A 22071-nucleotide genomic window follows, 5' to 3' on the forward strand; every position below is an offset into this window, starting at 1 on the left:
GACTGTCTGGGCTGTTTAGGCCTTTTAAGGCGGTCCACCCGGTAGGTGTGGAATTCAGATCCACGTGGGTGCCAGATGAAGATGGCTGCTAAAAATAAATCCCATACTAGCTCAGAATTGAGTATAATAAAGGGTTATTTATTTTGGGGTAGACTCAGAGATAACAGTTTTCTGCTGAACAGAGAACAGCTACCGAATCCTACAGCTGGATGAGAAAGTGACTGCACACTTTAAATTGGCATTTATAGTATAAGAGGCCACACCCAAGAGGGTGGTTAACTTAACGGCTACTGGCTGTAGGAATTCCTACAGCAGTGTTTGGTTATCAATTGGAAATAGGTTCTAGGTTAGGGATGAGACTTGGTGTTTACTTCCTGTCTCGGTACTGGCTTAGACCATTTGGCTTAGACCTGTAAAGACCCTGTGTATGCTGCCAATCTCTGTGAATTCATATACACCGGTCCTCATGTGTGTAAAAGGCCTTGTTTCCTTGGTGTCTTTTAACCCCCTTGGCTTTTTCAGTCTTTCCCCCTTCTCTTCTGCAGATTTGAGCTCCAAGGCGAGGGATTTGATGGAAACATTCCATTTAAGACTGAGTGTTCTAGGTGTCCAGTCTCTGTATTAGTTCCCAGCTCCTTTTAGGAAGCTTCTTTGATGTTGGCTGATTAAGATACTGATCTGCCAGAGTCCAGGTCTGAATGAGGGCAGGGCCTGAAGATGGGTGGATGCAAGGGCAGTGACAGGAAGAATCAGACTCAGGACACTTCTTAGCTTTGTTTGAGGAGAGATGGACCGAGAGAAAGCATATCCCTTGTGGAGACACAGGTCCCAGCAGAGTATATAAGGTGTTGGCGAGGGAAGGAAATGAGCCAGACCATGGTGGTCTGGAGAATCTTGCATCCTGACTATCTGGCAGCCAGAGTGCTTCTTTAGTTATACAGAATTTAGTAAGTAGGGATACATTTTTGTATTCCAAAACACAGATCACGTCATTTTTGTTTTTGGACATGTGTTTCACTTCCTTTTGCTCCTCTAGTCATCATTGATAAACTATGACAGGACAGAGTTACCATTTTCACTGATAAACTGTTATATTTGAGAACCAGTTTTATTTATCAGCCCCATAAGCCAAATTTAAAAATCTAGAGGCATATAACAAGCTGTTCTCAGGCTAGTTGCTTTTGGGGCTACAAGGACATTAAACCAAAACAATCATCAAGCCCTCCCAGGCTTACTGCCATGTCCCAGGTAATTTATTAGTAACTCTTAATGGTCAGAATGCCCAAGAAATATCCTCAGGCCAAAGGTGCTGCAGATGTTATTCAAATTCTGGCATAATACAATGTTTACATTTTATATCTTTATAGAATTTGTCTATATGTCTGATCCTGGCATTCTGTTGTTCCTTGGTCATATGATACCAAGGTGGCTCTGCATGTGCTAACTTTCTAAGAAAGGGGGGTCCTGATGTTGCATACTTTGATCATCTTCCACTTCATTCTTTGTTCATCAATGTAAGTTTCTGTGTAGGGCAGAGGTAACTTCAGCTAATCTAACTTCGCTGCTGTATATGCCATATATTCCTGAGTGTATAGTAGGAAGACACTTGTAATCTGATCTGTGGCCAACTCTTCTAGTCTGCTGAATCTTGTTGACCTTTTTTAGTTTACTTTGTTTTGAATGTTTTGTTCCTGGATAAATATAGGGACAGATGTTACTTGAATGTCTCATAGCCTCATAAAGAGACTTCTGGCTTCTTTATCTGTGTCACAATCTCCAAGGCATAGGGAAGACCTCCAAGTAGCTAAGGATATCTCCCTAATGTGGGGGAATCATATGATCAGGACTGTCTCAGGGAAGTTTAGAAATAGCATTCCTGGGTAGGCATAAATGAGTCATAAGAATTTTTCCATCAATTCAATATTCGCAAATTGTATACATATTAAAAGTCTCCGAAATGTGCAACATGTGGAGATGAAAACCAAAGGTGGCATGGAGGCCATCATGTGGCTCAGCTTTGCTGGATCTTTGTCAAACAGCTCTGCTAGCTTTATGAATTCAGACATGGCTGTGCCACTCGTCTATGACTATAGCAGAATGTTGTTAGGAGACATTGCTATGTTAGTTTAGCTGAATAGTAGTGTTTGGTTTTCTCATAGGTCCATGGTCTATCTAATCTCTTTAATTCCAATCAGATAGTGGTTGGTTACTCTCACTCAATAGTGAGATGTTGCATTAGCACATCTTGCAGGCATGCCCCCATTGTAGATCTCAGGGTATGTAACCAAGATGGCATTCACATTTCTCCGCTGTTAGTGTGAAGAGTAGTAAACTCTAGTCAGTTAGAGTGAAGGCTCTTAGTAGACACTTGCCGGACTTCTCCATGTTCAGTGAGTTATGTAGCTGTTGTCTTCAGCAATTACAGCCTTACCGTTAGTTTGTAGAGAGCAACAAATAGCCTTGACTATAGTCTTGATTTTTTGAGTTGTCCTCTGGCCGACAACTCATTTAGATATAACCCATTCTGGGCACTGGAGGTTTTATTTGGTAGTGAGAAATATCTAGTTATGGCTTTGCCTTCCCCATTATTTGATAATGACAATTTATCTTTCTTTCATGTATGTATATATTTTAAGAATCTTATAGGTTTACATATAGTCCCTATGTTTTTGCATCCCTTCCCCATATTCCCTCACTTAAGCTCCTCTTTACATCCCCTTTCCATTTGATCTTCGAGTTCCACTCTTCCCACTTCCATTCAACTCATAATAATCTATGTTTTTTCTCATTCCTAGGGAGACTCTCCCTTTCCCCCAGTCCCTTATTCTATGCCTAACTCTGTGGTTGTATAGATTGTAGCAAGCTTATATATAGTTTAACAGCTAATACCTACATATAAGTGAATACATATTATAATTTTCTATTTTGCTCTGGGTTACCTCACTCAGGATGATTTTTTTCAGGTTCCATCCATTTACTTACCTGTGAATTTCATTTTTTTTTTGTTTTTTAATCTCAGTGCATTGTGCAAATGTAGTACATTTTCTTTTTCCATTCACTTATTGATTGATGGATATCTAAACTGTTTCCAGTTTCTAACTATTGTGAATAGAACAACAGTGAACATAGTTGAGCAGGTGTCTCTGTAGTAAATTATAGAGTCCTGTGGATATATACCAAAGAGTTGGGTAGCTGGACCTAGAGGTGGACATATTCCCAGCTTCCTGAGGAACCATCACACTGCACACTGATTTCCATAGAGGCTGTACAAGTTTGCACTCCCACCACCAATGGATGATTGTTTCCCCTTACTCCACACACTCACCGGCATAAGCTGTATTTGTATTGTTTTCCTTGGCTGTTCTTACTATGACAGAGTTTGGTTTTCTGTCAGATTGTTTCCCCTAAGAACTCTGCCTTGCCATAAATGCTGATGCATTTCCCTTAAGTAACCTGGACAAATGCTTTAGTACCGTATAATCCTGATTTATTTACATGCTTGTCTAAATCGCTGTGATGTGCCACAGCCCCTCCTAGCTCCTTAAGATCAGTTCTCATCATGAGGTTCAGTGAAGTCCCTGAAACCCCATACTACTTGCCTAGTTGCTACTGGATGGGCCTCTTTCTTAAGTCTCCCGTGAATATTGTTCTACTAGCTCAGTGAAGGAAGCAGCAAACACTGTCTCTCACATGTCCAGTTCCCTCAGGAATACTTGTCCTCCTCCTGTGTTTTCCAGTTAGTGATGCTCATGGGAACTTCAGCTGGTGAGAAGCAGAGGCCAATGACTCATAGGAGCCAGTCCATCAGGGACTGATTGTGCATGTTTATGCAGCCTTGTTTTCAAGAAGGGGTGGGAAATTTCATACTTTTTTTCTTTTCCCATGTCACTCAGACCAACCTCATCCACTATATGTTCAATAACTTCATGAGGCAGGCTTGGGTGTGGGCTCTTTCATTTTCTAATTCTCTCTTTTTCATTCATATAGATCAGGCGAAGAGTACCTGTGAGGGTTATAATTTCCTCTACCGGGCCATGGTTCAGGCCCCCATGTGAATGCAGACTCATGGATTTTCCTTTCCTCTGTGTATAGGTTGGACTAGAAGAATATTTTCTATCACTTTGACATCTCCCTCTTTTTTCTAAAGGACTCATTATCCCTCGGAGCCCAAGTTTTGATCCCAAGAAGGGGATCTGACACTTACACTCACCCTCACGCCTCACCTCTGCCCCTCTCCTACCACATTAAAGTAGCACCCACATTTTTTTTTTCTTACTTGGACCAGTTTTTTCTGGGCAGACAGGTCAGCTTCCGTTATTTTAGTGCTCACAACAGAGAGACCATACAACTAACAGTGTATCTGGCTTAAAATCCCTCCTGTTCATACTGGTCTCAAAACATTATTCTACATTTTCAGGTCGATTGGTGGTTGGTTTGGGGACAAGGAGGCATGCCATCCCATACCAGGTTAGGGAAGACAACCTTGATGTTCCTTCCAAGCACTTCCATTCGTCAGATTGGTCAAGCTTGCTTGCTTGTCTTACAAAACGTAGCAGGGAACATGCAACTGTCACTACAGGGAGAAGCCACATCATTTCATTCAACATGGGTAAAGGCAGCCATATCAGGACTGCCCCTTCTGGCATCCTACCCACAGACAGATCAGCATTAGTTGCCTATATTATCTTCCATTGCAATTGTTTCTCTCTAGCATCTCTCTGGTTTTGTTGGGTTGTGTTCATACACCATGCCACTTCCTGAGGAAACCCCCAGATATGATGCCAGTGACAGACCTAAGGAAAGATTCTACACAAAGCTAGTTTAGCAAACTTATTGGTGTTACTTACAGGAGCATGGATGAGGGACTCCTTATAGGAGCATGGGTCATTTGGGCAGCTGGATCAATGAGAAGCCCACCATGGCATACATGTGAGAACTATATCCTTGGAACACCCTGAACATGCTTAATCTCATCTGTTTTAGCTTTCTTACCTTCCCCTGCACTTGGATCATGTGATTAACACTATTTATTCATTTCTTATATCTGAATGCCTGACTATAGAATATGATAAGTAGTATGTTCAGTGTCAGACAGACATGAGTTTCAGACCTCAGTCAATTTTTCTTAGTGAGACACTTATTCCATTTCCCCAGCTTCACCAGCAGTTTTTATAAAGTAGAGATGGCGCCACAGTTGTAAGAGGCTTTGGGGTTAATCTAGTTCATGGACATATATCTAAGATCTCTTTGTGATTTGGTAGATATGCACTGTTTTGGAATAACTATTATTTTCCACTTGTCTCTTTTTTTTTCTGCAGCTTTCCCCACAAATAAACCAAACAAAGATGCAAGACATGTAATAAAAGTGGTAAGTTTTGTTATTACATTTATAGTCCTGTCTTTCTGACTTTCCCCCATTCTGCCTTATTTTCATAAAAGTACAGTCTTTTCTCCACTCTTTTAGGTAGAAAGAGTGGTTTAGGATTCCACTTCTGTTTATGTCCTGTGGGCATAGTCCAATAAATAACATGTAGTTCAGTTAGTGAAGGAGTCATGTGTGAGGGGACCCCATGGTACAGTCCAAGGTGGGCATAGTCCAATGAATAACATGTAGTTCAGTTAGTGAAGGAGTCATGTGTGAGGGGACCCTTGGTACAGTCCAAGGTGCCTGAAGACATGTTGGCATACAGCCAGTGCTTATTTATGTGCACAGTTCTCATTGCTTTCAGGAAGATCTTTGCAGAAGACTTCCTTCATGTGTAAGAATATATTGGGATAGCTACAATATGTTGTCTAAAATGAGACTTTTCAAGTTTATTTAGTGTTTTTTTTTTTAAAGGAGAAATCTGGTGCTTATTTGATGAAGAAGAATTCTATAACTATTACATATTTTGCATGTGGATGCTTATATATTCAGAGTTGAAATATAATTTGTTTTATTTTTGAGATAAGTCTTCCTATTAAACTTAATTATTATTTTTTTCATAGGAATATCAAGAGAATGGGCCATTATTTTCAGAACTTAAATTTTATCAGAGAGCTGCAAAAAGAGAATATAGTAAGTAAAAATAGCTAAGCAACCATGCCGTGTATGGACTTGATAAAGTGAGGCTTAATATTTTGGTCTTCTTCTGGCCTTCTGGAAAATTCTTTTCCATATGAAATTTATTGTAAAGTGATATACTGAACTGTTATAACATATAAAAGCAAGACAGATGGTATACACATCTTGATATGGCACACATAATGGGTTATATATTTTAAGTCAAAGTTTTTCTGCTACTTTACATAACATGCTGACTTGTGGAATTATCAAGAATTCTCTAAGTGTAAAAGAGTGTAGAAAGAAATTATTTCTTTTATAAAAAACATAGATAGAAAGTACATAGTGACAAAACTAAAGTCGGGAGAGCACAACACACACAGGGAAGGGTTGAAAGGTGCATTAACGTATGTGAAAATGATTACATGTTGCGATATTTATGAAACCAGTAGAAAGGTGAATGTTGAGAAGTTATTTGGAGCTAGATATCATAAATAAGAACGACCAGTTGGAGATCTGAATGTGAAATGAGTACAGGCAGAGATGAAGGACAGTGGAGAGGCTTCTAAGAGCTAAGGGAGACACTGCGGGAGTTGGTGGGAGTCATAATGACTAGAATGGGCAGGGTCCTCTCTATCTTGTTCAGGAGAAAGAATGATGGATCTGGCCTGAATAATTAACTTTGGTTCCTTAATAAAGCTTCTAAACACTGTGACTAGTCTCCACCAACTGCTTCAACGGTGTCAGAGTGACAAATAGAATCCATTAAATTTGATTGTTTTATCAGGAAAGCTGTCTTAAGCATGAAACACATATGGGAGAGAAGTGAAAACAGTGATTAAACTACCTGATTGTTTAACTGGATTAAACAATTCAATTATGATCTTTTTTTGGTAAACAAAATTTATTCAAAACAGTTGTTTTACAGAATAAATAACTTTTAATTTCAGAGTCAGGTACTTCTTCTGCTCAATTTGTATTTTTTAGACTAACATGGTTGTAGGCTTTGAAATGAAGGCAGTAATAAGAATAAGTGCCCTCCTTTGTAGTCAACATGTGTTACATGTAGAAACTTAGCTAGCATATAATGAAATGATTTGTTTTCATGAATAAAAATATTTATGAGTGATAACAATCTACTTTGTAAGACTATGTCTTTTATGGTACTATTAATTTTGTTTCAAACATGTATTTTGTGTTAATTGTACTGGAAACAAAAAGTTTGAAACCATGAGATAGATATATCTATTTTTATTCTGTTTTTACTTTCTTAGGTCTAATTACTATTTTGGTTAGATAATTAAGTCTTAGCATCTATACAAAGGTAAAAATACCTTCCTAAATCATGTTTTTTGTTAACTTTTCTTTGCAGTTCAAAAGTGGACAGCACAGAGGAAACTTGATTATTTAGGAGTTCCTCTATTTTATGGATTTGGTCTGACCGATTTTAAAGGAAGAAGGTAAAAGCAAATTATAATCATATAAAATTCATATGATCACTTTTTATTATCAACAAACCTTTCCTTAGTGATCTAGCTGATGCAACTCAAAATATGTCTTGGTTCCTAGGCATCAGGAAGCCTCTGGTGGCTCATCGGCTTGGTTCTAGGTTCTGGTCTCTCTGGAGAATGTAACCAGGTGTCCGCCAGGCTGCAGTCATCTTAGGTCCTACCAGGGAAGGATCAGCTTTCAGTGGTCATTCCTATGACTGTTGACAACCCTAAGGTGTCTCTGCAAGGAGCTGTGTGTTATAAGGAAGCACAGCCGCTTTCCCCAGGGAGGGTGGAAGAGGAGAGGGCAGACACACACACACACACACACACACACACACACACACAGTGGGATAGAGACGGAAAGAGACGGAGATAGAGAGAGACACACAAACAGAGAATATGAATCTAAATGCACAGTGAAGTGTGTCCAAGCAGGCGGTGTCATAGATGTTATCCTACTTTGTCAATTTTAGACAGGTGATAGTTTTACTTTAGATGTAAGAAACCAGGCCTGGGGGTCAGCCCTCTGTTCAGATACCTTTCCATAGTACAAATAAAGTAAAGTGTCTCCTACAGGATTCTGAATAGACCAGAAATCATGGGGCATCCGTAGCATGTTACATGTACTGATAAATCATCTTGCACTCTAAGAGTTGGCTTCAGAATTGTGTGACATACTACTGAAGAAAGGATAGAGAGAATTCTGGGTAAAACGGAAGAGCAGAATTTGCCAGTGTGATCTGGTTAGGGATAACTGTCAGGAAAAAAAGAGACTCTTACAAAAAGAGGAAGACCTTTGAAGATTCGCAGAGGCAGTGGTAGAATATACCAAAAGTGTGGCACCAAAGATGGGCAACATAGCCTAAAGGAAAGCAAGAGATGCAGGGCCCCAGCCACATACTTCCTTTACTGGTGGAGGGGAAGCAGGAACCGCATCTCAAAGGTAATACAGACAGATTCTGGTAAAGCCAAACCAAACCATACCAAACCAACCAACCCAAACACCCAAAACAAGTCCTCAGAACATTCTCCGTATCCCTCACAAGCCTCACATTGGTGGCAGTTTCCTCCAAGGCTGAACCATTCCATCCTGCAGTGCTACTTCTGAAGCTGGAGAAAACAATCAAACTGCCTTGTCTGAGTCCTTGAAACTGAACAGATGTACTAGGCCCCTCCCTGACAGAGAAAATAACAGAAGCGGAAAGCCCCTCTGAGAGGAAGCAAAACCAAACCACAAATAGTCTCTCAGACCAGACCAACTGCCTAGAAGAAGCAGAGCCAGCTTGAGCTGCCTGGTTTAGCCAAAGTGAGGCACCTGGAAGGGACACTTTCCACATTGAGCTTTCTGCAGCCTGTGCAGTGTGCTCCTGGTTCTCAGCTTCCTGAGCTGTGGGCTTTGGTGATGTAACTGTCTTTAAGTCATTTCTGCTCCTCTAAGTAACTGGCCCATTTTCCTGTCAGTAACCCCAGTAAAACACGTTGATTCATCAAGTTTGACTTTTGTGGTATCAATGGTTTGCTTTGTTGTGGGTTCCCTATCTTGGGGCGAGTAAATGTGTGTGTTGTCTTCCCAGAAAATGTTTTTGTCTTAAAACAAGACAAATTGTAGCTTTTATTGAGATGATGATTCTTCTGATGGTCAACAGTAGAACAAACAAACTGTTTTGTCACTCATCATGATCCATGGGCCAGTAGACAGGCACTATCTTGAGAAAGAATAAAAATAAAAACAAAGTAACAACTCTTGTTGAAAATTGAGATACCTTGGAGGGCTGAGGACGGAGTAATCACAAGCCAGAGAATCTGAATTTAACCTCTCTCAGCACCAGCATGAGAGGCATCCATACAAAGTGGTGTGAAAGCCAGAGGGAACAGGACCATCACAGGGTGAAGGTTGGAGGAGTCTGCTCAAGCACTGAAGTACATGGATAAACTTAGTCCTGTTCTTGATGGCTGAGAACAGTTCTCATCAGCTGAGGATAACTCTGAGCTTGAGGTCAGTGGGTGGACCACCTCTGGAACCCCTGAAAAGACCAGTATCAGCTCAGGACTCCCAAGACCAATTTCTCAGCACAAAGATATATTTTCCCCAGAGGAGCAGAGGTCAGGGAATAAAAGACAAAGACAGGAGATAAAGGAAAAGGGAGAAGGGGAAGGGAGGAAGGGCGAAGAGGAAGAGGTATTTGATCTGGAGGGACAAAGGATTGCTTCTGGATAGAGAGGAGACAAATGTGGCACATAGAAAAATGGAGGTTTATAAAAGAAAAAGGGGAAACCTCATGTTAGAATGGGGTGTTTAAATGTGTATTTTAATTAGGTGAGCCAAATGGGACTTTTGATTGCTGGACTTCAGTACTTTGATAGGTGGACCTTGGTAGTCATCCTCAGGAGGAGGAAGTGGTCAAATAAGGGAGTAGACTTTGGTGGCTAACCTTAGGAATGTAATCTAATGGGTTAGCAGGGAAGAGAGAATGGGGGAGTAGGGTAAGGCTTGGTAAAGCGATATGCTTTAGTGAGCCAGTGTCCCTTGACCAGTGTTCACTACTGCAGAGCCTAAAGACTCTGAGTTATTGAACGTGCGTAGCAACATCCAGTGGAGCAGCGATGAAAACTGGTACTCAGGAAGCCTTAATAGTATGAACATGGGTCTTTCTTTAAAACTTTTATTTATTTATTTATTCATATGAATGCAGTTCCCCTCCCTGTGCTCTTCCCACGTGCTTCCCACCTCCTCTCCCATCTGAATCTACTTTATTTCTGTCTCTCATTAGAAAAGAGCAGCTTCTAGGAAGTAACAGCCAAACACAACAAAATAAAATATAATAAGATAAAACAAAAGCCATCATGTTAAAATTAGTCAAGACAAGCCAACAGAAAAAGAGCCCAAGATAATGCACAAGAATCAGAGACCCACTTGTTCACACATTGAGGAGTCTCATAAAAGCACAAAACTGAAAGCTATAGTATAAATGCAGAGGGCCTGGTGCAAACCCGTGTGGGTCCTGTGGTTGCTGTGTTAGTGTCTGTGAGTTCATGTGAGCCTTCCTCAGTCGTTTCAGAGGGCCTTGTTCTGGTGTTTTCACCTTCTCTGTCTCCCTTCTGCTACCTCTTTCATGGGGTGGTTCTCCTAGCTCTGAGGGGAGAGATTTGATGGAGACATCCCATTTATAGCTGAGTATTTGAAGGTCTCTCTTTTTCCTCCTAATGTCTGGCTGTGAGTCTCTATATTTGTTTCCATGCTGCAGGAGGAATCCTCTGATCTATTGGTATAGCAGATTATCAGTAAGAGTCATTTTATTAATACTTTTTTAAAGACTAGAACTATTTGCTTTGATCCTAGCTCATTAGGCCATCTAGACTCTTAGTCTTGGACACTCAAGCAGTGTGCAGTTTGTGTTCCATTTCATGGAGTGGTCCTTAAGTCAAATCGCACATTGGTTGGTCACTCCCAAAAGGTTTGTGCCACCATTGGCCTAACATATTTTGTAGATCAAAGGTTTTGTGGCTGGGTTGGTGTTTACTTTTCTCTTTTGGTAGCCTGCAGAGTACCTTTCTGTGTCACAGACACTAGAACGTGGGGGTGAAGGTTCTATGTAGGCCCCAGCCAGGCCTCTCCATGTCCAGTGAGCTGTGTGGGTGTTGTCTTCAACAATGGGATCTTATTGTCAGTTTATGGAGAGCAACCTATTGTCTTGTCAATACCTGAGTTGTGTAGGGGTTTTCATAGGACCCCTTTGGCCAACAACTCAGTTGGATTAAACCCAGTCTTAGCACTGGAAACTTCACTTGGTGACAAGAGATGGCCAGTAGGGGTTCCTTTTTGCTCAATATTTGGAGACTTTCTACTTTGATACATTTGACTGCAAATTTCATGATGTTATTTCTTTTAATAATCACCGAATAATACTCCGTTGTGTAAATGTACCACATTTTCTATACCCATTCTTCAGTTGAGGGGCATCTAGGTTGTTTTTAGGTTCTGGCAATTACTAATAATACTGCTCTGAACATGGTTGAACAAGTGTCCTTGTGATATGATTGAGCATCCTTTGAGTATATGGCCAAGAGTGGTATTGCTGGATCTTGGGGTAAATTGATTCCCAATTTTCTGAGAAACCACCTTACTGATTTCCAAGGTGACTGTACAAGTTTGGACTCCTACCAGCAATAGAAAAGTGTTCCTCTTACTCTGCATGCTCTCTAACATAGGCTGTGACTGGTGTTTTTGATCTTAGCCATTCTGACAGTTGTAAGATTCTGTCTCAGAGTCATTTTGAGTTGCATTTCCATGATGACTAAGGATGTTGAGCATTTCCTTAAATGTCTTTTGGCCATTTGAGATTATTCTGTTGAGAGTTCTCTGTTTAGCTCTGTACCCCATTTTTAATTGGGTTATTTGATATTTTGATGTTCAGTTTCTTCAGTTCTTTATATATTTTGGAGATCAGTCCCCTGTCAGTTGTGGGGTTTGTGAAGATCTTTTCCTGTTATGTAGGCTGCCATTTTGTCTTACTAACTGTGTCCTTTGCCTTATAGAAGGCTTTCAGTTTAGGAGGTTCCATTCATTAATTGTTGATCTCAGTGTCTGTGCTTCTGGTGTTATATTCAGGAAGTAGTCTCTTGTGCCAGTGCATTCAAGGCTACTTAATCCCTTCTCTTCTATCACGTTCAGTGTAACTGGATTTATGTCGAGGTCTTTGATCCACTTGGACTTGAGTTTTGTGCATGGGAGTAAATATGTATCTATTTTCATTCTTCTACATGTTGATATCAAGTTATGCCAGCACCATTTGTTGAAGATGCTGAAGAGATAGTTCAGCAGTTAAGAGCATTGCCCACTTTTTCAAAGATCTGAAGTTCAATTCCCAGCAGCCACCTGATGGCTCACAACCATCTGTAATGAGATCTGGTGTCCTCTTGAGGAAAAGACCTGGTCAGCTGTCTTTATCAACATAAACCATGAAACCCTATATGGATAATTTCAACAGGAGACCCCTATATACAGGCTGCCTGTGCATGCTTCAGCATTATCTGGGCATAAACAAACAAACAAACAAACAAACATGTCAACATCTAGTTGTGCCAGCATCATTTGTTGAAGATACTTTCTTTTGTCTATTGTATAATTTTTGGGCTTCTTTGTCGAAAGTAGGTATTCATAGGTGTATGGATTTATTTCTATGTCTTTGATTTGATTCCATTGATCCATGTGTCTCTTTTTATGCTAGTACCAAGCTGTTTTTATTACTGTAGCTCTATAGTAGAGCTTGAAGTCAGGGATGGTGATGCGTCCAGAAGTCCCTTTATTATACAGAACAGTTTTAACTATTCTAGGTTTTTCGTTTTTCCATATGAAGTTGAGTATTGTTCTTTCAAAGGGATTTTGATGCGAATTGTATTGAATCTGAAGATTGCTTTTGTTAAGATTGCCATTTTTACCATATTAATGCTAATATCCAAAAGTATGGGAGAGATCTCTATTTTCTGATATCTTCCTCAATTTCTTTCCTCAGAGACTTAACATTCTTTTCATAGAGGTCTTTCCTTTGTTTGGTTAGAATTATCTGGTGTAGGAGGTCCTTCTGCTTATGTATTGCTTTCATTGGTTAATCAATAAAGAAACTGCTTGGCCTGATAGGGCAGAACTTATGTGGGTGGAGAAGACAGAACTGAATTCTGGGAGGAAGAAAGCAGAGTCAGAGAGCGGCCATGGAGCTTCCAGGTCAGACATGTTGAATCTTTCCCGGTAAGCCATGACCTCATGGTGATATACAGATTATTAGAAATGGGTTAAATCAAGATGTGAGAGTTAGCCAATAAGAGGTTAGAGATAATGGGCCAGACAGTGATTAATACAATTTCTGTGTGGTTATTTCGGGTGTAAGCTACCTAGGCAGCTGTGATGAACAAGGGACCAGCTCCCATCAACAGTTTTCCCAAGATATTTTATATTATTTGTGATTATTGTAAAGGGTATTGCTTCTTTGATTTCTTTCTTGGTCCATTTATCATTTGTATATAGAGGTGCTACTGATCATTTTGAGTTAATCTTATATCCTACCACATTACTGAAGGTATTTATCTGTTGTAGGAGGTCCCTGGTAGAATTTTTGGGGTCACTTATGTATACTGTTATATTATCTGCAAATAGTGAAAGTTTGACTTCATCCTTTCCAATTTATAACTACTTGATTTCCTTTTGTTGTTTTATTGCTGTAGCTGTAGCTTGGAGTACTATACTGAATTGATAGGGAGAGAGTGGGCAGACAGCCTTGTCTTGTTCTTGATTTTGGTGGAATCACTTTGAGTTTCTCTCCATTTAATTTAATATTGACTGTTGGCTTGCTGTATATTGGTTTTATTATGTTTAAGTATGTTCCTTTTATCCTGGTCTCTCAAAGATCTTTATCATGAAGGGGTGTTGAATTTTGTCAAAGACTTTTTCAGAATCTAATGAGATCATCATGTTTTTTTTTCTTTCATTTTGTTTATATGGTAGATTACATTGACAGATTTTTATATGTGAACCATCCCTGTGTCTCTGGAATGAAGCCCATGATGATCATGGTCATGGTGGATGATTTTTTGATGTGTTCTTGGATTTAGTTTGCCAGTATTTTATTGAGTATTTTTGCATCAATGTTCATGAGGGAGATTGGTCTGTAATTCTCTTTCTTTGTTGCATCTTTGTGTGGTTTGGCTTTTAGGGTAATTGTAGCCACATAAGACGAGTTTAGCAATGTTTCCTTCTCTTTCTATTGTGTGGAACAATTTGCGGAGTATTGGTATTAGCTCTTTTTTGAAATTATGGTAGAATTATGCACTAAAATTATCTGACCCTGGGCCTTTTTTGGTTCTGAAACTTTTTGAATGCTTCTATTTCCTTAGTGATTTAGTCTATTTAAATTGTTTATCTGGTCTTTATTTAATTTTGGTATTTGGAACTTATCAAGAAAATTGTCATTCCTTTTAGATTTTCTGATTTTTTTGAATACAGGTTTTTGAAGTATGACCTAATGATTCTCTGGATTTCCTCAGTGTCTGTTGTTATGTCTGCCTTTTCATTTTTGATTTTGTTAATTTGGTTATTCTATCTTTCTGCTTTTGATTAGTTTGGATAAAGGTTTATGTATCTTGTTGATTTTCTTAAAGAACCAACTTTTTGTTTCAGTGTTTTTTTTTGTATTTTTCTTTTTGTTCATATTTTATTGATTTCAGTTCTCGAGTTGATGCTTCCTTGTCATTTACTCCTCTTGAGTGAGTTTGCTTCTTTTTGTTCTAGAGCTTTCAAGTGTACTATTAAGTCACTAGTGTGAAATTTCTCCAAATTCTTTATGTAGGCTTCCTCTTAATACTGGTTTCATAGTGTTCCATAACTTCAGGTATGTTGTGCATTCATTTTATTAAATTTTAGGAAGTCTTTAATTTCTTTCTTTATTTCTTCCTTGACTCAGTTTTGATTTATTTTAAGAGTTATTCAATTTTCATGTGTTTGTAGGTATAATGAGTTTTCCTTCCCACCTGCCTGTTCCTGATTAACCACTCTGCGTTGTAATATTCATTACAAACTTTTTGACCTATTAGCTCAGACTTATTATTAACTAACTCTTATAACTTAAACTAACCCATTCCTATTAATCTGTGTATTATCATGTGGCCATGGGGTTATCTCACTCCTTTGGGGGTCTCCCAGACTTCACCTACTTTTTCCCTGTATCTTCACCTAGATTTTGCATCTGGCTCTATTTTGCCTGGGTATTGGCCAAATCAGCTTCTTTATTAACTAACCATAATAAAACATATTCACAGCATACAGAAAGACATCCCACATCATGTAGGCTTTCTGGCATTTGTGTTATTGTTGAATTCTCACTGATTCTATAATATACAGAGGGTTATTCCATTTTTTTTGCATGTTTTGAGATTTGCTTTGTGACCAAGTATGTAATCAGTTTTAGAGAACATTCCATGAGGTGCTGAGAAGAAGGTATATTTTTTTTGTTTTTTGGGTAAAATGTTCTATAGATGTCTGTTAAGGCCATTTGAGTCATAACATCTCATTTCTCTGTTAACGTTTTGTCTGGCAGACCTGTCCACTGGTGAGAGTCGGGTGTTGAAGTCTCCCACTATTAGTGTTTGGGGTTTGATGTGTGATTTATACTTTAGTAATGTTTCTTTTACAAGTGTAGGTACCCTTGTATTTGGGGTATAAATGTTCAGAATTGATACTTTATCTTGATGGATTTTTTCCTTTGATGAATATGAAATGACCTCCATCTCTTTTGATTAATTTTAGTTTGAATCTATTTTGTTAGATATTAGTATAGCTACACCAGTTTGCTTCTTTGGCCTCTTTGGTTGGAAATTTTTACCCAACTTTTTACTCTGAAGTAGTGTCTGTCTTTGAGGTTGAGATGTGTTTCTTGTATGCAGCAGAAAGATGGATCCTGTTTTTGTATCCATTCTATTAGCCTATGTCATTTTATAGGCAAATTGAGTTCATTGATATTGAGAGATATTAATGACCAGTGATTATTAATTTCTGTTATTTTTGTTTTTTTTTTTGTTGGTGGTATTGTGTATTTATTTATTTAATTTATTTATTTTGGATTTGTTATTTTGAGGTTATCTATTGACTGTTTTTCATGGGTGCAGCTAACTTCCTTGGGTTGTTGTTTTCTTTGTAGTTCTTCCTGTAGGGCTGAGTTTGTGGATAAGTATTGTTTAAATCTGGTTTTGTCGTAGAATCTTTTTCCCTCCATCTAGAGCGAGTGAAATTTTGTTGGATATGGTAGTCTGGACTGGCATCTCTGGTCTTTTAGTATCTACAAAATTTCTGTCCAGGACCTTCTGGCTTTCAGAGTCTCCATTTCGAAGACAGATGTAATTCTGATAGGTCTGCCTTTATATGTTTCTTGGCTGTTTTCCTTTATATTTCTTAATATTCTTTCTTCATTCTGTATGTTTAGTGTTTTATTATGTGGCACGGAGATTTTTTTTCTTTTGGTCCAATCTATTTGGTGTTCTGTAAACTGCTTGTATCTTCATAGTCATGTTCTTTTTTAGACAGTTTAGAGAGTTTTCTTCTATGATTTTGTTGAATATATTTTCTGTGATTTTGAGCTGGCAGTCTTCTCCTTCTATCTCTATTATTCTTAGGTTTGGTCTTTTCATGGTGTCTAAGATTTCCTAGATGTTTTGTGGTAAGAATTTGTTGGATTTAAACTTTTCTGTGATCAATGAATTTATTTCCTCTGTTTTATCTTCAATGCCTGAGATTCTCTCTTTTATCTTTTATATTCTGTTGATTATGTTTGCATCTCTAGTTCTTGTTCATTTACCCATTTTTTCCATTTCCAGAATTTCCTTGGTTTGTGTTTACTTTATTTCCTCTATTTCAATTTTCAAATTTTGAACTGTTTCCTTCACCTTTTATATTGTTTTTTTTCTTAACTTTCTTGGCTTTTTTTTTTAGAGGATTTATTGATTTCTTCCTATTCTAATTTGTCTTTTTCCTCTGTTTCCTTAAGGTATTTTTCATTTACTTTTTAAGGTTGTCTATCATTTCCATAAGGTTATTTTTAAGATTGCTTTCTTCTGCTTCATCTGTGTTGAGATGTTCAGATCTTGCTATTGAAGAACCACTAGTTTCTGGTAGTGCAATTTTTTTTTTTTTTGCTTTTTATGATTTTGAATGTATTCTTACACTGCCATTTACCCATCTGGGTTTGGGATAATTATAGGTGGGTGTTTATTCTTGTGATGTATGTTTTTGTTGTTTGGGTCTTTTGTTCCTTTGTTGTCTATTTCCATTATTGTTTTTTGGCCTCATTGGTCAAGGGTTCTGGTAATTGGCTGGTTGTCAGTTGGAGTAGGGTTGTCTCAGGCAAGGTTTCTGGGTATCTGAGTGTGTAGATCCAGTGTATCATCCAGTTTTTCTGGCTGGTGTGGACTTTACTTGTGCCTATGGGGCCTGTTCTTCCTACTTGTGTGGGTGGTGCTTGCGCCTATAGGTTCTGCTGATGTTTCTAGAGAGGGTTCTTCGAGAGGAGGTTGCTTTTATTCCAATTGGTGCAGGTGATGCTTGTGTCTCTAAAGGCTGCTGGTCCAGATACTTCAGGTGGTGCTTATGCCTCTAGGGCCTGCTGATCTTGTGGCAGATGGTTGGTCAGGGGGGAGGATGGTGGATTTGGGTGGAGGAGTGGGTCTTGTAGGTTACAGAGTCCAGTGGATAGCGGTGGTGGTGGAGGGTCCTGCCTACAGGACTCTTTCCTGTTGACCTGCTGCTGGGACTGAAATGGGCGTGGGTGGGCACGAGATGTGTCCTGGGTCTTATGGCCTAGGAATTGGGGCAATTTATCTGGGATACCAGTCACTGACCTCTTCTTCCAATTGGTACAGGTGGAACTTGTGCTTCTAGGGGCTGTTGATCTTGCAGAAACATGACTGGTCAGGGGGTGGAGGATGGGTTCAGTGGGTTTGTGCAGCAGAGCGGGTCTTGTAGGTTATGGTATTCAATAGGTGGCAGCAGTGGTGGGATAGTGGGTCATTGTGCACACATTCCCCAGCAGCTTGGACTCATTATCCTTTGTTGTTAGGTGGCAAGCTTTGTTCTTTAAAATTTGTTAAGAGATAATCTCAGAATTTTTATTTCAGGAAGATCTCTTTTCTGATATCTCTTACAGTTACAGATTCATGGTGATGGAAAGACTGGGAATAGATTTACAAAAGCTCTCGGACACAAACGGTGTTTTTAAAAAGTCAACTGTGCTGCAGCTTGGAATCAGGGTGGTGAGTTTAAAACTCTTTACGTCAAATGCCTCAACTTGAGATTACTTTCTTGTTGTGCTTTTTACAGAATTCTGAGAAAATAAAGATGATTTCCTAGCAATATCAGTTATAGAGGGTAGAAAGCATTTTGGTGAAATTATTAACCATGGGCTCTGCAGATGACAGGCTATGCTGTGTTTGATCACTGCTATTACTCAGTTTTCCCTTACAGCTTAGTTTTGCATATCAGACCAAGCTGAGGTTAGCTATAAAATAACCTTTCTTTTGTCTGTGGCATTTCTAACTGCAAATTATAGCCAAATAGACTACTTCTCATGCATAATATGGTATGGTTTGATCTAAAGTATTTTGATTATATGTTTAGGGGTGGTGGCAACAATTAATTATACCAATGGATCCCACCCCCTTCCCCTCCCCCCACTGCTAACCATGAAGCAATGTAGTCACAAATAACCTTGAATGCATTCATTTGTTGATCAAGCCACGTATTTCCCTTATTTGTTTGTGTTTTGCTTGGATCTTTTCCCACCCCAATCGTAAGTAGACTGAAACAGCTCATGTCAGGCCGTGATGTGGAAAATAATTAATTTCTCCATTATCTGTTCATCTATCCATTCTCCTAGTAAGTGTTTACAGAACACTTCTTTCTCTCTCTCTCTTCTCTCATATATGTCTCCCCCCCCCACCGTGTGTGTGTATAACATGTAAGGTTCTAGGGGTTTAATGATGCCTAAGAGTTTGTTATTACACAGGATAATAATCAGAGGTACAATATTTTGTTCTGATGTCTTCAAGATTTGAATCATAACTACTGATTGATGAGTGAACTCTTTTACTCATAGATGTCTTGACTATTTTCCTGTACTTTTAAGCTATTTATTCTCAGTCTAAATTGTTTTTCATGTTACTGTGATAAAAATACCCTGGAAAAAGCAAATTAAAGGAGAAAACATTTACATTGTTTTATAATTTGAGGTTATAGCCCCTCCTTGTTGGGAAAGTCACAAACAACAGTATCTTGGGGCAACTGATCACATTGCATTCATAGTCAGGAAAGAGTGATGCGTGCCTGTGCCAGCTCTCTTTCTTCATTTGCTACAGTTCAGAATTTCATCCCAGGGAATGCTGCCACACACAGTGGCTAAATCTTCCCTTCAAAATTAGTCTACTCGAGATAATTCCCTACAGCTATTCCCAGGGGCTCATCTCCCACACGATTCTAGATTTTTTTTTTCCACTTGACAATTGAGATTAAACGTCACATTCTGCTTTGTACATTTTGGTCTGACGGGTCACTGGGCTTTCAGTGCCATAAGAATAAGTATTGTTAAGTCTTGATTTCCCTCCCTCCCTCAGAGGTTCAAGTACAAATATTCGATGTTTGAGGATCATTTGATTCAACCCTTGAAGTAATAAGGGCGTCCCCAACACCCCAGCCGCCTGCCCGGCTAGCTTATGCCCCGAAATAATTACACGGACACTGTATTCTTTTAATCACTGCTTGGCCCATTCTCTTCTAGGCTAATTCTCACATATTAATTTAGCCCATTTCTAATCATCTGTGTGTAGCACCCCAAGGTGCACTTACCGGGGAGATTCTAGCCTAGTCCATCCTGGGTCGGAGCTTCATCCCGGGAGCGGGGCATGGCGTCTCTCTCAGGCGTCTGCTCCAGAGAGGAAAGCAGTCGAGTCTCTGACCTCACTTCCTCTTCCTCCCAGCGTTCTGTCCTGTTTTCTCCTCCCACCTATCCTCTAACCAATAAAATGGGCCAGGGCAGTGCCTTTATTAGCCAATGACCTTCCTCCATCAAACCCTTTATGGGATGATCAACCAGAAATGATATTTTAGGATAATCAATAATAGTGAGATACATTATTTTACCATGCATGTAAATAAACCATTACTCTAGTGTAAAACATTGATACTGATCTTATCTATTTTTTTTCACAGCTGGACATACTGGAGTATATACATGAAAATGAATATGTTCATGGTGATATAAAAGCGGCAAACCTACTGTTGGGTTACACAAATCCAGATCGGGTAAAAAGAGCATTAACATTTGCTTTCAGTGAGCGTCTTTGGAGTATTGTAGTCAAATTTAGCAGAGACAGACTCTTAACCCACAAGAGTTTACAAACGAGGGCTTAGTATGATGAATGTTTCAATTTGTCTTGCCTTGCTTACCTAATTTAATCCTTGCACCAGATTAATGAGTAATTAGGATGAAGAACCCAAGAGTCAGAAGGGTTAAATCATTTGCTAATGGACACACATTGAAGAAGTGTCTGAGCAGGAATCTGAGTTTCTAAGCAAATGCAGATAAAGTACCACGGCCATCCAGGGAGAGGGGATGGCTCTGTGCAGAAAGATGGCTGCATGGGGCTCCATTTCTTCTCCCTGTAGTTGAGTAAAGAAACATGTCCAAAAGAGATTCCCGTTGGGGTAGAAATCTTCTATCGAGTATCATAGTATTTCTTGAGATGTGGCCAGGACAATACCAGTTTCAAGCAATTATTAGTAGCCCAGGTTTCTAGGGCAGTGAAACTTCTGTATTCACCAACACTGCACATATATCGTTATTTCTTTGTCAAGACCCACTTCCATTGGACATCGTGGTGATGCTATTGTCATTGTTGGTTTATCCGTATTAACAAAAGTCTTACTGAGGAGAGTTGAGGTGAAAGCTGCAGGTTCAGGGGTGGGATTATATGGGAACTCAGAGCACTTGCTGCTTATGTTTACCCAAGTTACTCAAAATTTATCTAAATTAAACACAAAAGTTTCTCCAAATAAAATAAGTTATAAAAATATGGCAAAAGTAACTAAATGACTGAAATTTACTTTAAGTTAATTTGAACTATCATATTTTGCAACTGTTATCTAATGTCTCAACAGATTTAAAGTAAACAAAATAACAGTAAGACTCAAAAATAGAGAGAAGTATAATTTAAGTGCTTAATGGACCTCTCTGTAAGTATTGAAAATTCTAAATAAGAGAAAAAGTCTCAACAGAACATACTAATAAGTTAAAAGTTTAAATCTATCTCTAAATTAATCCAACATAAAGAATGAATACATATAAAATATCCCCGTGGGGTTCATCACTTCGCTAGTCAGGAGTAGAACATCTCCAACTCTTTGAGGACTGGAAGAGGTTTAGCTTCCTGTCTCCCTCAGGATGCAACATCTGCCTGTGGTTTTCTCTCTTCTGAACCTTCAGCTTCTGCCTGAGCCTGTGGTCTCCCATGGTTGCCCACTCCATGCTGTAGTTAGGATGTTCCTGGGTGTTTGTAGGGCTTGGCTCTTGGCGGCTCTTTTGAGGAGCACAGTTCTGTGTTATACATTTAAAGCCTCCAAACACTTATTTATTTCATGATTATTGTGTGCAGCAGGGGTATACACCCAGGCATGACTTTTCTCTCCATTTGGAAGAGATTTTATATGCTGCTGCATAACTTACATGTCTTATTTCCTTATAATTTACCTTTTTGGGTTTTGAGAGAAGATCTCAAATAGTTTTGGCTAGCATTGAATTTGCTCATGTAGTCAAGGCTAACTGTGAGTTCCTCATCCACCTACCTTCAGTTCCAGAATGCTGGGCCACAGGGATAAGCCACTGTGCCTGGCTTTCCAGTCTGTCTTCTGAACTTAGGTTGTACTTTGGGCATTTTATTTCCATGCAGATGATCATAAATAATGTGGATAAGGGTACCAGCGTTTTCTTTATTGCAGACTTTGTT

General features: G+C 39.1%; 1 protein-coding gene across 1 annotated transcript in view; it reads left to right on the forward strand.

Annotated features, from left to right (window-relative positions):
* Vrk2 (VRK serine/threonine kinase 2) overlaps window positions 1-22071 on the forward strand; it is a 104542-nt gene that overhangs the window by 36874 nt on the left and 45597 nt on the right. The window contains exons 3-7 of the mRNA XM_041669651.1: window positions 5319-5368; window positions 5989-6058; window positions 7416-7503; window positions 18222-18327; window positions 20279-20371. Of these exons, the coding sequence (XP_041525585.1) occupies window positions 5319-5368; window positions 5989-6058; window positions 7416-7503; window positions 18222-18327; window positions 20279-20371 (407 nt within the window). The remainder of the gene's footprint in view (window positions 1-5318; window positions 5369-5988; window positions 6059-7415; window positions 7504-18221; window positions 18328-20278; window positions 20372-22071) is intronic.

The sequence above is a fragment of the Microtus oregoni genome, unplaced genomic scaffold, assembly GCF_018167655.1.
Source record: "Microtus oregoni isolate MIOR12 unplaced genomic scaffold, Mior012 000019F_ref0000042, whole genome shotgun sequence".
In the NCBI taxonomy this organism is placed as follows: Eukaryota; Metazoa; Chordata; class Mammalia; order Rodentia; family Cricetidae; genus Microtus; species Microtus oregoni.